The sequence below is a fragment of the Cynara cardunculus genome (genome assembly GCF_001531365.2).
Source record: "Cynara cardunculus var. scolymus isolate 2C chromosome LG 6, CcrdV1, whole genome shotgun sequence".
NCBI lineage: Eukaryota > Viridiplantae > Streptophyta > Magnoliopsida > Asterales > Asteraceae > Cynara > Cynara cardunculus.
In genome coordinates, this window is record NC_037533.1 from 19841530 (window position 1) to 19855958 (window position 14429).

Genomic DNA, 14429 nt, shown 5'->3' on the forward strand with positions numbered 1-14429 from the left:
TCTCTCTCTCTCCATCTCTCTATGTGTATATATAGAGGGGGGGGGGAATTAGCCGTTAGTGTGTTAATTGCGCGTTAACTATGGTTAATTTGACGACGTCGTTGCTAACTGCCACCAAAAGGTGTAGAAAGACCTGGTCACTATAAGCTACGCAGCTTCTTTGGTTTTATTGGAGGGAACACATAATATTTTAATGCGGCGTCGTTTGCTAAATGGTTTCTTTTTTCCTAATAATTTATGTGTTGGAAATATAAAAAAAGAGGGAAGCTGTTTTTGAGTGTAAAAATTGATAGGGGGTGAGGTTTATTCACAGCTCAGTTATAAAAATAGTTTATTTGAGTTGGGTTCACGTGAGATAAAGCTGTTTTTGTAAGATACATGAGACACGATTTTTACATTTGAAACTTAGTAACAAAATGTTGTGAAGGTAAAAAAAACTGATTTTTCACAGCAAAAACATTGTCTTCACATTGTTTTGCTGTAAAGTTTCAAGTGTAAAAATCGTGTTTCATGAAAACAACTTTGTCTTACATGATCTCAAGTCTAGTTTATTTATCGTCTTTCATACGTGAAACGTACATATAACAATTGTCTTTCACATACAAAATATTCGTAAATATTTTACATATAAAATAACATTGTATAAATACTGTATTTTCATACATAAAATAATATATAAAAACTGGTTTACAGATTTATAAATAATTATGCGTGTATTATTATTATTAAATAAAATATATAAGCATGACTACGATATCATGGGTCAACTGTTGGTTTGATATGCAATGTTTATCTATATTTTATACTATATAATATAAGCATTTGACAAAAAATTCTTAAAAATCATTTTTTATGTATGAGGTATTATTTATTAATGCATATTACTTAAAATTTAAGATTACAAGTGATTTTATATAACTATAACTTATTAAAGCTTCATTTTTAAATTTGTATAACTAACTGCAGATAAACATAATCAAATACAAGATAAATATCTATTTTAAGTATAGAAAATCTAAAAAAATAATTAAGATAATTATTAAGCTTCTAACAGAATGTTTAATTATTATCTTTAATAAAAATTATATTTTTAAACCAAAAATAAATTACTTGTTATTAGATCTAAATTAAATTATAATAAAAAATCAGAGGACGAGCTTCCCTGAGCGATTTCGATCACTCGTACCATGTCTACTTCTTTACTAAGCCCGATCCAGCAATATCGCGTGAGTGAAGAAGGGCAAGTCGTTTTGTTATAAAGTCGAGATTTTGAAACTATAGAAGACCATCAGGCAAGCAAGGAAGGCAGTTCGGTAGCTCTCCAACGGCTTAAACAACCTATATTCTCCACACTTAATCAACATTTGATAGATTATCCAACCCCGAGCTGAAGACCGTAATGTAAGTAACTCAATGCTCGACTTCAAGGGCTTACCAACAGACCTGCTACCTTCCCCCTTCTAAAGTCTTTTGCCCCACCATGCCACTAGATCCATAATGACGCTTTCCTTCGTTGAACACAAGACAAACGGGGACAAATCAAAGTATATGGATAAAATCGGATGAAAATCAAAGTTGAATTAAAGAACTTACACCCAAAAAAAAAAACGAGAACTGTTAAATAGTTAATTTAATACTAATATCAATTTTGTTTTTTTTTAAATTTTTTTATGCTATCTTCAAATTTATATTTCATTCAAAAATAAAACATTATCGCTTTCTCAAAACAACATAAAATCGTATTATATCGATAGAGACAAAAGAATTAAAACTGAACACTAAGATGGAGATTTATCTCGCTGCATTGCGCGAGTATCCTTCTAGTATATTATAAAGCATTTCACAAAAACTCTTAAAAAACAATTTTTTATGTAAAACAACTGTTTATTAATGCATATTACTTAAAATTCAATATCACAAGTAAATTGTACATAACTACAACTCATTAAATCTTCATTTTTGAATTTGTATAACCAACTATAAATAAACATAATCAAATACGAGATAAATATCTCATTTTGAATATAAAATATCTAAAATATAATTAGAATAATCATTAGTTATAACAAAATACTTAATTATTATTTTTATAAAAAAATACTATTAAATGACAAATATATTACTTTGTTATTAAATCTAGATTAAATTATAAATATATTACTTTGTATTAGACACATTTAGCCCTTATTTTTCATTCTTTATATTCTTGGTATAGTTAGTTGTACTTTCTTTATTCTTTTAAGGGTTGTATGTGTAATTATTCTTTCTATTTATGGATAATCTCTCCTCCTCATTTGGTATGGAGAGTAATTCTCTCATGGTATCATACGCCTAAAGATCCCAACTCTTTCTCTTCCTCTCCCTGCTGCTGTTTCTTCATCCTCATCCATGGCGTCCTCCTCTTCTACTGATAACCTCCTCCCCATGAACACCGTCTTGCATCTCATCACTAATCAGCTATCCTCCTCCAATTACCTACTGTGGAAGAATCAACTTCTTCCGCTTCTCTCCTATCAAAATCTGCTGTCCCACGTCGATGGCACCTCCCCTATGTCGGCGACCGAGATCATCATGGATGGAAAATCTACGCCGAATCAAGCGTACGCGGCCTGGCTATCTGCCGATCAGCACGCGGTTATTCTTCTTCAGGCCTCCCTTACCGAAGAAGCTTTCTCTGAAATTGTTGGTCTTAACACTGCTCGCCAAATCTGGGTTGCCTTAGAGGCTGCCTACAACAACTCTTCAGTTGAGAGGATTCAGAACTTGCGTGACCAACTCCGTCAACTATCGAAAGGTTCGTCTACTGTTTCTTATTTTGGGCGCAAATTCAAGTCTCTTTGTGATCAATTAGCAGCCATTGGACACCCTGTGGAGGAATCTGACAAAGTCCACTGGTTTTAATGTGGTCTTGGTGTGTCATTTGAGACCTTTTCCACTGCAATTCGGGCATTTCGAACTCCTCTTAATTTTTGTGATCTCCTGGCCCAAGCCGAAGGGCATGATCTGTTTATGCGGTCCATTCATGGTTCCGCAACTCCACCTGTGGCGTTCACTGTGCACTCAAGTAAATCTAATTCCAACCGGAGTCGTAATGATCGAACTGCCCGTCGTGGTCGGGGGAGTGGACGCCGTCCACTGCACTGCCAACTATGCCACACAAATGGCCATTATGCTAATGCGTGTCCACAACTATCTACTTATGCCTCCCATGCTCCCGGTTCTGATGCCGATCTTGCTAAAGCCTTTCACGCGCAATGTCATGTGACATCCTCCGGTCCAGATTGGTATGTTGATTCGGGTGCTACGGATCATATGTCTTCTTCCACTTCGTCTGTGGCCCAACCAGCACCTTACTCGGGCTCCTCCAAGGTCACTTTTGGAAATGGTACGGTTCTTCCCATTTCTCATATCGGTCACTTCTCTTTAAATAGTAATATCCAACTTCAGGATGTGTTGGTCGTTCCCAAGATTACTAAAAACCTTTTATCTGTTAGCAAATTGACCACAGATAACTGTCTGGATGTTTTGTTTTCCCAACCTTATTTTTACATTCAGTATCGAACGACGAAGCGGGTTCTAGCTCAAGGTCAATGTGATCGTGGCCTATATGTTTTGTCTACCAGCCCGCAAGCTTTTTTTGCCTCCACCAGATCCTCGTTGAAAGCTTCTTTTGAATTTTGGCATTCTCGTTTAGGACATATGTCCTTTGATACTATTTTATTTTTAAATAAGAAGGGTCATTTGTCGGTTACCTCTCTTTTACCTAAACCTATTGTGTGCACCTTTTGAAATTTGTTTATTAAAATTAATAGAATAAAGATGATAATGTCTATAATTATTTGAAATGAATTATGTGAAACAATTTGATCATATTAAACAATTTCATAAAAATAAAAAAACTCACTAAAATATATAATGAAATTAAAGGTTTTCACAGTTTACAAATTGCTTGGTTTGTAAAATATCTCTCCCTCTCTCTCTCTCTCTCTCTATATATATATATATATATAAATACAATATAATTAAATTTAATTTTAGAAAACGGATTATAAAATAAATAAAATGATTATATTATATTATTACATCATATATTAATAATTTATTTGAAATTAATGCTTATATTTTAATTAATATCAAATTAAAATAAATAATTATATATCATATATTTATTAGCTAAAAATAATAAGAAGGTATATCATAATTCATAAAGTAGGTTAACGAATGTAGCATTGAGGATCAATTTTAACAGTTAACAGTATGTCTCTTAATGGTTCTAAAACTCTCTGTATGATTTTGTATCATTGATCTCCTTTAACCATTAAGAGCCCTAATTTCATTGTACACAATTACCAAACAATTATATTTTATTTTGCAATATATCATGAGAGCCTCTTAATCATTCTGCACCAAACCATTCAACAATTGTCAAACAGCCCCTTATAAACAACATTATATGTTATTCAATAAGCACTACTTATTCAATAAGAGGCTATAAATAGTTATAAACAACATTATCTCTTATTCAATAAGCACTACTTCCTATATATATCACATAAAAAACATACAAAAGTACCAAAATTCAAACACAATTGACTTTTCAAACCATCGTAATCGACCAACATTTCACGAAAAACGTGAAGATGTTATACTTTGCTAAAAATGAGCGATTTTGAACAAGAAACCGACATAAAATATGACGTGTATCATACATTTCCGCAATTTGTCCAAATATGCTCGTCATCGCAAACCATAATATTCCTTTTTTTTTTTACGTTTTTACATAAAACGATGGTCGGGTTTGCTGAAGTATGACGTTCACGAAAACAATTCGAGCTTAACCACTCGTGGTGGTCCAAAACAGATCCTTAAGTAGTTGCTTCTTGATCTCCCATCTGGTTGCCGGAAGTTTGGTGCCGCCACCTCTGGTTGGTTGCTTCTCGTTTCCAAATATAAGTTCTTTGAAAATTCGTTTCTTGATCTGCCATTGGGTTGCCGGAAGGTCGTTGATTGAATTCCCGTGGGCCTTCCGGCAGTATTTTCCGGTGCCGGTGGGTTGCTTTCCTAACTCGCTCATCTCCTACTTTGTTGTAAAATGTGTTTTTTGGTATAAACTGAATGTGATTGTGTGTGTGTGTGTGTATATATATATATATATATATATATATATATATATATAGGGTTTATTTCAAATACAACCTATCGCATTTGTACAACCAATGCAACCCAATAAATTGAAATATTTATGGAAGTGATTAGAGTTCATTTATTATGATTTAAATATTTATGGAAGATGAATACGGTTCATTAATTATGATTAATACTTTATATTAGGAAATAATCAAAACCTTCATAAAATCACATATCAATCAAATGAAATGGACGGTTGAGATTGRGTTGTATTGGTTGCACAAATGACAAAGGTTGTATAATAACCAACCTCTATATATATATATATATATATATATATATATATATATATATATATATATATATATATATATATGTATGTATGGAGGGTGTTAAGAATAGCCGTTAGTGGGTTGATTTGCGCGTTATTAATTTGACGGCGTCGTTTGGTCACTGATTGCCACCAGAAGGGGTAGAAAGACTTGGTCACTATAAGCTACCGAACACCTTTGGTTTTATTGGAGGGAACACATAATATTTTAAATACTAAACATGGAAACAAATATTTAATATTAATAAGGGTTGGGTTCACGTGAGACTAAGTATTTTTCGTGAGACTCGTAAGATCAATTTATGTTCATTGATCAACTTTATAAGTTAATGATCTAATGGTTTAAAGTTGCACAGTGGTAATTTTGTGATTATCGAAAAGTCTCGTGTCAATTTTGTGATTATTGAGAAGTCTCGTGTCAATTTTGTGATTATGAATGTTCAGATTGTAGATTTAATCCAAAGGTTGAAAATTAGTCCACGGGTCTCACGAAAAATCTTTGGTCTCACATGATCCTAAGTCATATTAAATATTAATTTATATATTTTATAGTTACTTTTTTATAAACAATTGGGTTATTGTGAAAAAATCATTACTGAATTAAGGATAGTGATTTGCCCTGATCTGGTGGGGAACCCGGCTCATCCGATCCGAATGGGAACGGGAATTCCCCCTTAAAACGGGTCCCGGGGTCGGGGGCTGTTACTCAAACCGAGGTTGGGGTCGGGGATCCCTGTTAAACTCAAACTAATGGATATTTTTTCATGGGATTTGACCGGGGACGGGATGTTAATCCTCGTACCCGCCGGGGACCGGGGCCAAGGCTTGGGGCTGTTACTAAAAACTGGGCCGGGGTCGGGGATTACAAAACCCGCCCCATCTCCACCCCCGTTGCCATGCCTATACTGAATACGAACCTATGACCACAATTAAGGATCTGCTGATGTGTCTAAATACATTTATGTATGAACTTTTTATTGTGCATATAATCATAATTTATGTGCTGGAAATGTAAAAAAGGAAGTCGACATATACGGGAGTGTGGAAATAATATGACGGTTTATTTATCAGATTAGTCATAAAAACAATTATTATTATTATTACGTTCTACCTCTTTTATACATTTAATAATTTATACAAATTGAAAAACCAATTGTCATATATTGTTTCATATATGAAACAACGCGTATGAATATGCAAGATGTTCATGATTTTTTTTCTACATATGAAACAACACTGTATTTTTTATATGTGAAATTAACACATAAATACTGGTTTGTAAATTTCCATGATTTCAATCGGTTAAGGTAACGACTTCGGGCATGACCAACTCTCATAGTGTAACGGGTGGTGTGTACAAGGCTCGGAAACGGATTAATTTGTCTTTTCGGAGCTATCGCCCCAGTCAAAAAAATATTCTCGTCATAGGCCCTGTTCTTGGTCAGAAATACAGTGAAATCACTTTTCCTATTATTATCATTATTATTTTAAAATTAAAAAACAAGCCCTCTGTGTTTTCACCTGTCGAGTTGTCACCAATCATTGAATATCATTTCTATGTTCTAGATTTGATAAAATTTGGGTCTAAATTCTAAAACTTAACAAGACTGAAATAGTTGCAGAGCGACTTAACGTATCATAATATGGATTGTGTCAAAGTTTGAATGAGCAATCCCGTTGAATGAATAGCCGTAGTCATTTTCTTCATAAAGTTATTTTTACTTTTGTCTCAATTTTTTTTATTTTTTATCATTGACTAATTTTATGGAACCATGGAAAAGAGTCGGGAAAAAACTTGTACGACCATAACTGTTGACCACTGTGAAGACAGTCTCAGTTTGTTAGCACGTGTTTGAAATTCCAAATTTTGTTTCTGTTGTGTTTTTTTGCAAGACTTTGTGAAAGCCTGACTTAAAATTTCAATAAAATCAAATCACTTCTAGAATTGCTAATTTCTCAGATATCTTCAACCAAATATTGAAATAAAAAATTCTGTAAATTGAAAGAGGTCTTTATATTTAGAGTCGACTATTCATGACATCTGAAAAATATATGTAATGAATTTTACAGTATTGTGTTCTAGTATCTGGTTTTTTTTTTTTTAATTAAAATGACGTATTTTAATGTTTTTTTAGAGGTATGGTTTGAAGATGGTCTTAAACAATTTTCTTTTAAGAAAAACACATATTTAATTTAGTAAAATTATTTAATTAATTTATAAATACCACAAAAAATTTAAAATAGAATAGTACAACCTATGAAGCATCTAAACATTTTTTTTTATAAATAAACTATTAAATTTTTTAAAATTGGTTACCTACATTATTTTAATCAAAAAAAAGTTATATGTAACAAATTAACAGTGTTTTAAAGTAAAAAACATGAATCAGTTTTATTGTTCTGTTAAAATATACAATGAGTTTTATGTCAATCTTTGACTGGATACGTATTAATTTCTTTTATGTGATTGATTCGGTTTAGGACTAAGATAAAAGGGTTTCTTCTTGGAAATGATTAAAGAGGTTGTTTGACAGTTACTAAATGGTTTGGTGTAAAATGATTAAAAGGCTCTCGTGATATAATAAAAAATAAAATATAATTGTTTGGTAATTGTTTACGATAAAATTAGGGTGTTGAATGGTTAAAGGAGGCTTAAGATACAAAATCATTCAGAGGGTTTTAAAACCACTAAAAGACAGACTTTTTTTTGCCAAACAAGATTCATCTCTTAACGATTCAGAGGCTCCTCTTAATGGTCCTATAACCGGTCCCTGGCCGGGCCAGTTTGGCCATCACTAAATGTAACACAAGTAATATTTTGTTCCATAATTTCGTTATTTTGCACACAAATTTCACATGAAAAACCACAAAAAAGAATCTTCGAACAACGTCTATTACTTTTTTTACACACGGTCTACAAACGATAGATTAAACTTGCATACAACCAATTGATTCATCCTTGAATCAAGCTCGGCGAGCACGATCACGCCACGAGCCTTGTTGCGATGTTCGAACCTATGGCAATGGAATCAGCATCAAAAAATCGATAGAGGCAACAACTTTATGTTAGCAACTACTTCCTTCGTCTCAAAATACAAGTCCACATTTCTATTTTAATTTTTTCCAAGATAAGCGTTCACTTTCCAATTTTACCCTTGATTATGAAATAGAGATATTTATTTATCCTTTATTATTAAGGGTAAAATAGTCATTTACTTAATTAAAAAGAGCAACAATTCACAGTTCAAAAAGAGCATCCCTTTTTCATGTAGACATTTATTTTGGGACAAAGGAGTACAATATGGTGATGTGTAAAGATTCACGCACCTGATCGCTTATAAGACTTGCAGCAGGGGCAGTTTCGGGACTTTCTCTTGCGTGATCGTTTCCTTCTGCTTCACTGTCTGTATCAACAGGTGGTGCAAGTGATGAAGTTCCGAAAATAGCCTCATCGTGGGTAGCCTTAATCTTCTCCTCCCTTCTTGCCTTCATTATGTACAAAATATACACTCAATGTCCAAAGTTCAATGGAAATACTCGAATAGAGAATGTGTAAAATAAGATGCACAAAAAACCCCAATCCTGGCCGGAAAAAGCGCAGGCTTAGCAAACCCCAAGCCCAGACCTAAAAGCCCGAACAGGCCAGGTTTTTTTTTCAAAAGCCCGAGCCCGAAAAACCCCAATCAAGCCTATTTTCACACCCAAAGCCAGGCTCTTTTTTGGCTTATTGAAAACAGGCTTGGAAGGCCCGAGCCTTGTGCATCTGTTAGAGTAGAATGCAAAATTACCTCGACAGCAGAAAAGCGAAAAGTTTGGCCGATGTGCTTAACCAAATCTCCATCATCTTCAGCAGCTGAAAGATGCATGGTAATTACATGAGTGTATGTATCGAATACTTCGATTGGTATGCAGAACATGATGGGACTGATTGGGACAAAAATGCATTCCTTTTGTGGGTGTTGCTATATCCACCATGTAGGAATCGGGTCAAATCATACATTTAAAATGTAAAAAGTAAGGGGTCGTTTACCAAACACTTATCCAGTAAGTGCTTTCAAGTAAAATTTAAAACTATCATTTACTTGCCGGATAAAATTTTAGTCCACCAAAACGGTATTATATGCAATAATTTACCCGATAAGCGCTTACCGTGGTAAAAGTCGTCGCCTTCACTTACTGGTAAGACTCTTGGTTCTTGTCTCGCTCTTACCGGGTAAAATTATTGGTTCTTATCATATTCATCCGATAAAGTAATGTAACTTGATGTTTACTTACCCGAGTAAGCATTTGGTAAACGGCCTCTAAGTCATAATGTTGATGTTTGTGACGAGAAAATTAGTGGGTAGGGGTGCATTTAGCTGACCCTTTTTTATCCCACCAAAATAGGTGGAACAAAAAACTAAGAGACAATGGTGGGACAGGACAACTGGACAAGACTGAGTGGGACAAAACTGCATTTTTTTTGTCCCACCAAAATAGGTGGAACAAAAATCAAGGAGGTCGTACAAGATTGGTAAATTACTAAACTAGCCATTTCAGTTTAAAACCCTAAAAACTTCCACAATTCTTTCACCAGCCTACCTGACTCTCGCCCGTCCAGTCTGCGTACTGAACTCACCCTAGATGTTTGACATTTCGAACAATTTTCTTAAATTATGTGTATAAGCAAACATTGCAAATTTAACAATTTAAAAGGCATGTTGGAGCTAATCTCTTCCAGGCACATCAGTTCTAAGCAACGATAGACTACCAAAAACATAGTTGTGATAGACTAGAAGAAAATGCAACCTAATTAACAGTATAATGCCAACCACTCCAAGACGGCAAAGGGATCTAAAGTCGATGGTCGTTGTTTTCCCAATGGAAGCAGAATTTTACCAATGATACCAAGTACTCACAATAATCAGGGTAATAAGACCGATAGGATGTAAAGAAAAATCAAGAGAACATAATCAACAAAACATGATCACCAAACAGTAATTGTATAAAATATTTAGGTGAAGGTTCGTAAAGTTTTAACCTTCAATCTCCTCGTCATCAAGTGGGGCATCTTTGTCAAATTTAAACCTTTCCCATCCTGACCCCATGCCATTTGCTTCATCCAGTTTGGCTGCAAATGATATAGGGCATATAGAATTGTTACCAAGGATGCCAAAAAGACATATTACAGGCAGATATATTTCACATGGATTGCAGTTCAATATATTCAATGTGTTATGCACACAAGCCAGGGGTCTCTATGAAAACAGTCGCTCTATCCTTTGAGGTAGAGGTCAGGACTGTATACATCCCACACCTCCCAGACCCTGCTTTCGAACGAGATATACCGACTTTGTTTGGTTTGGTTTACATTCAAGGTTTTATGTCCTATTTGGCTGCCACCCATTAATAAGACATTACTGGATTGAAGATGAGGGTAAATCGTGGAAATCAAATTTCTACCTGTTCTCTCTTGGGAAGAGAAAAGTCCTGCAGGTTCTTTTTTTGGGTAACCATGGTCCATGGGTATCCGGGCCAGCTTACACGCACCGACTAATCCCCCGGACGACCATGAATGGCCTGGGTCAAATCGCAGGTGAACCTCCATGGGCTACTCATGAGGTCCATCCTTTTCTTAAAGTGTGCTAGTGTGTTTCAACATGGACTACTTTATGATCCACCAAGAAGCATTTGAGCACATTTATTTAGCACTTTAGCACATTGGTTGGAGATGACTTGTACCTATATTATGACACTTTAGCTCGTTAGCACATCGGTTGGAGATGGCCTTAGTTTTGATGTAGGTTGCAATTCTCAAGATCGACCACAAGATGATTGAATAGAAGGATCGAATTCTACTTGATTGTTTAAAACAACCTAGGTAAGATGCCCTAGCTTATCCTGGGTGTGATGATTGGATGATAAAGTTAAGAGTATCCTCCTTTCTAATTTCAGCCCAAACCTTGCCTCACCTAAACTCTGTCCTATCTCCACAATTTCATTCTAAAAAATGGTTTAGGGTTTAGGAAAAGAAAGAATGAACCATAAGTATACATGCATACAGAAAGCTTTTTGAAATTATAGGTACATGGCTACAACTAAAACATATAGCAAACAATTAGATAGGGATTCACAGTATACAAATGAAGTGGATGAAGTCTTCAAAAAGTTGATAGCAGTTAGTGAACTAATAACATTAACTTACCAGTTGCAGAAAGCTGAAGTTTCATCTTTGCTTTGACCCTTTCCGCTGGTGACTGTAACCAACACGAAAAATAAGATATTTTAGGCAGTGATTTTATACAACACCATACAAAAAATAAAATGACACTACTCAAAATATAGCATCGGTTAGCTTCCTTGGTAGATAACAACTAGCAAAGAGAAAAGATATATGATATGAACTACTACAACATCATCCGACCGGCCTTAAACCTATGGAGTTACCATCATATCTTTTTGTTGCAACCGAACAATCCTTCTAGTGAAAAGGAAAAATGATATAACACTTTGCAATATGTCAAACATAGTGTTTTTTCTGGATTTATTTCCACAATGACTAAAACCATAGTGTCTTTTTACTATTAGCAAAAAGATTTGTTACTTTACAACGGAAATCCAAGCAGAAAAGATCCAAAACGTCAATCTCTCGAATGCCAAGATAATGCAAGTACTATAAAACATAAAATGGCATCCAAGGGATGCACAAAAACCCAACCAACCCAATCCATCCTGAAATAACCCAACCCGATGCCTAATTGAGTTGTAAAATCTTCAAACTGTTGGAATTGGTTTAGGGCCATTTGTACCAAACCCAACCCGATGAACACAATATCCTTCTATTCCTTGGATTTAATATGATTGTTAAGTCCCTTACCAATATGTACATTAGACCATTACACCATCGCCCTGTTCGTACACATATAATTTAATCTCTTCTCCATCTCTATATAACTCCTTCGTATATATGTTCAGTAAATATGATCATATATATGCAAATTAAGAAAAGCAGATAGATGTTATCTACTTAAGAAATATAGATAAGTTGTAACAATTGATTGATGATGAATAAATGAATTAAGAGTACAGAAAACACTATATTCAAGGTAAGAGGCGTAAGGAAATTTTTGATGCACCAAAGGTTGAGATTTTTCAAACAACAAACATTGGATTGGGTTGTTCAAATGCAACCCAACACACTAAGAAATTGGTAAAGAAATTGATTTAAGTTTGATCATGCTTGAATTCGAATTGTAATGCATGAATTCTAATCTCACTCTCCATAAAAGTTGGAATAATGGAATCAAAAGGGTTTGAGAAGAATACCATTGTGTCATAGCCTTCAATCAATTTTGCATGATCAATTCTACCAGTTTTCTCCTTTCTAGCCTTCCGATCATCATCGACATCATTTACGCTTTTTCCCGATCTCCGACGCCGGGGAGACACGCTTCTACTCCTAGACCTACTCCTTCTCCTTCTTCCCCTCTCTCTATCCCTATAACGATCCCTATCTTCATACCTATCTCTATCTCCACTATTCGACCTATGCCTACGCCGATTCCTCGATCGCTCATCACCATTTCTGCTTCTACTTCTACTTCTACTTCTGCTCCTTCGACGCCTCGAAGAATGCTTATCACTTTCTCTACCTCGAGAATGATGATCATCCGAAACCCTAGACGAAGAAGAAGAATTAGGTTTCTTCTTGAGTTTGTTTTGGATAGATTCGATTTGAACTTGCTTTTGTATGTCGGATGACTTGGAAGGACTCGAAGCTTTGACGAAGCTGCTGAGGAACGAAGAAGAAGAGGGTAGAGCCGAGCCTCTGGCAGGTACGGCGTCGTTATGGTTGCTATTGGTGGTGCCGGCGGATGAAGAAGTGGAAAATCCAAGACCTTGTTTAAATCTAGCGGCGCCACTGCCTTTGCGAGTGAGCTCCTCGTAGTATGCTGCCGCTTTCTCTTCCTCCATTGATTTGATTTGCTTCAATGACGATGAAGCTTGGAAGGATTTGGAAAAGAGAAACAGAGAGGGGTAAACTGCAACAGAAAAATCGGTTTCAGTTGTCCTTTCAGGTCCCTATAGTTTCACTTAATACAATATTGACCCTCTAAGAAATTATAGCTTAAAAAATGATTTTTAATAGAATATTTATTAGGGTTGGCAGGTTTGAAAGCATTTGAACAAGGGATAGTTCAAAAACCTGGCCAACCTAGCAACCCAACGCGACACGAAATAATCTAACCTGATGTCTAATTGAGTTGTAAAATATTCAAATCGTAGGTATTGGGTTGGAATTGGGTTACGATCATTTAAACCCAACCCAACCCGATGAACCTGATATTTTTTTTTATTTTTTGCATTTAATATAATTGTTAATTCTCTATTAGTATATGTATCAAACAATTACACTATCATATACATTTTCTTATACATGTATTTTCATTCTCTTCTCCAACTTTATAATACTCCTTCGTATATGTGCAGTACATGTGAATATATATGTGTAATTTGAGAAAAATAGTTGAATGGGATATATTTAAAATTTAAGAAGTATGGCTAAGTTGCATCAGATGATGATGAAAAAAATTATGAGTAAAGAAAATAACATATATAAGTTTGGATTTTCCAAACCTTAAACATTTGGTTGGTTCGTTCAAATGTTTTCAACTCAATCAATCCAACTTATAAGCACTCTAAATTTGTACAGTCAAACTCAATGTTTGTGGTTTGAAAAATCTCAACCCAACTCATGCGGGTTAGATTGGGTTGATCAGGTTGAAACTACGGTACATCATTTTACAATTTAGCTAAGTGTATGTGTTTAAATAAAATGAATCAAAATGAGAGCACAAAAAAGGCAAAAAAAAGAGAGAGAGAGAGTTGAGGTTGATGCAAATAGAAAAATAAAAAGTACGATTGAAATTGTAATATAATTTTGCATATAGTTAATTACAAGTTACTCCAATGTCTTATATATATATATATA

General features: G+C 34.6%; 1 protein-coding gene across 1 annotated transcript; it reads right to left on the reverse strand.

Moving 5' to 3' along the window:
• Positions 1-8263: 8263 nt before the first annotated feature.
• On the reverse strand, positions 8264-13425 carry LOC112514944 (serine/Arginine-related protein 53). The gene is made up of 6 exons (XM_025121592.1): positions 12764-13425; positions 11643-11694; positions 10479-10568; positions 9247-9311; positions 8786-8944; positions 8264-8473 (listed from the first exon to the last, which is right to left on the reverse strand). Exons 1-6 carry the CDS (start codon positions 13409-13411, stop codon positions 8423-8425), a joined length of 1065 nt encoding a protein of 354 aa, XP_024977360.1. The 5' UTR covers positions 13412-13425; the 3' UTR covers positions 8264-8422.
• Between the last annotated feature and the right edge of the window lie 1004 nt (positions 13426-14429).

Excerpts from the sequence above, each read along its gene's own strand:
- LOC112514944 (XM_025121592.1), bottom strand. The coding sequence starts at position 13,411 with ATGGAGGAAGAGAAAGCGGCAGCATACTACGAGGAGCTCACTCGCAAA. Across the intron at positions 10,569-11,642 it reads ACTTCAGCTTTCTGCAACTG|CCAAACTGGATGAAGCAAAT; the intron begins GTAAGTTAATGT and ends TATCATTTGCAG. Across the intron at positions 8,945-9,246 it reads TTCGCTTTTCTGCTGTCGAG|GCAAGAAGGGAGGAGAAGAT; the intron begins GTAATTTTGCAT and ends TACATAATGAAG.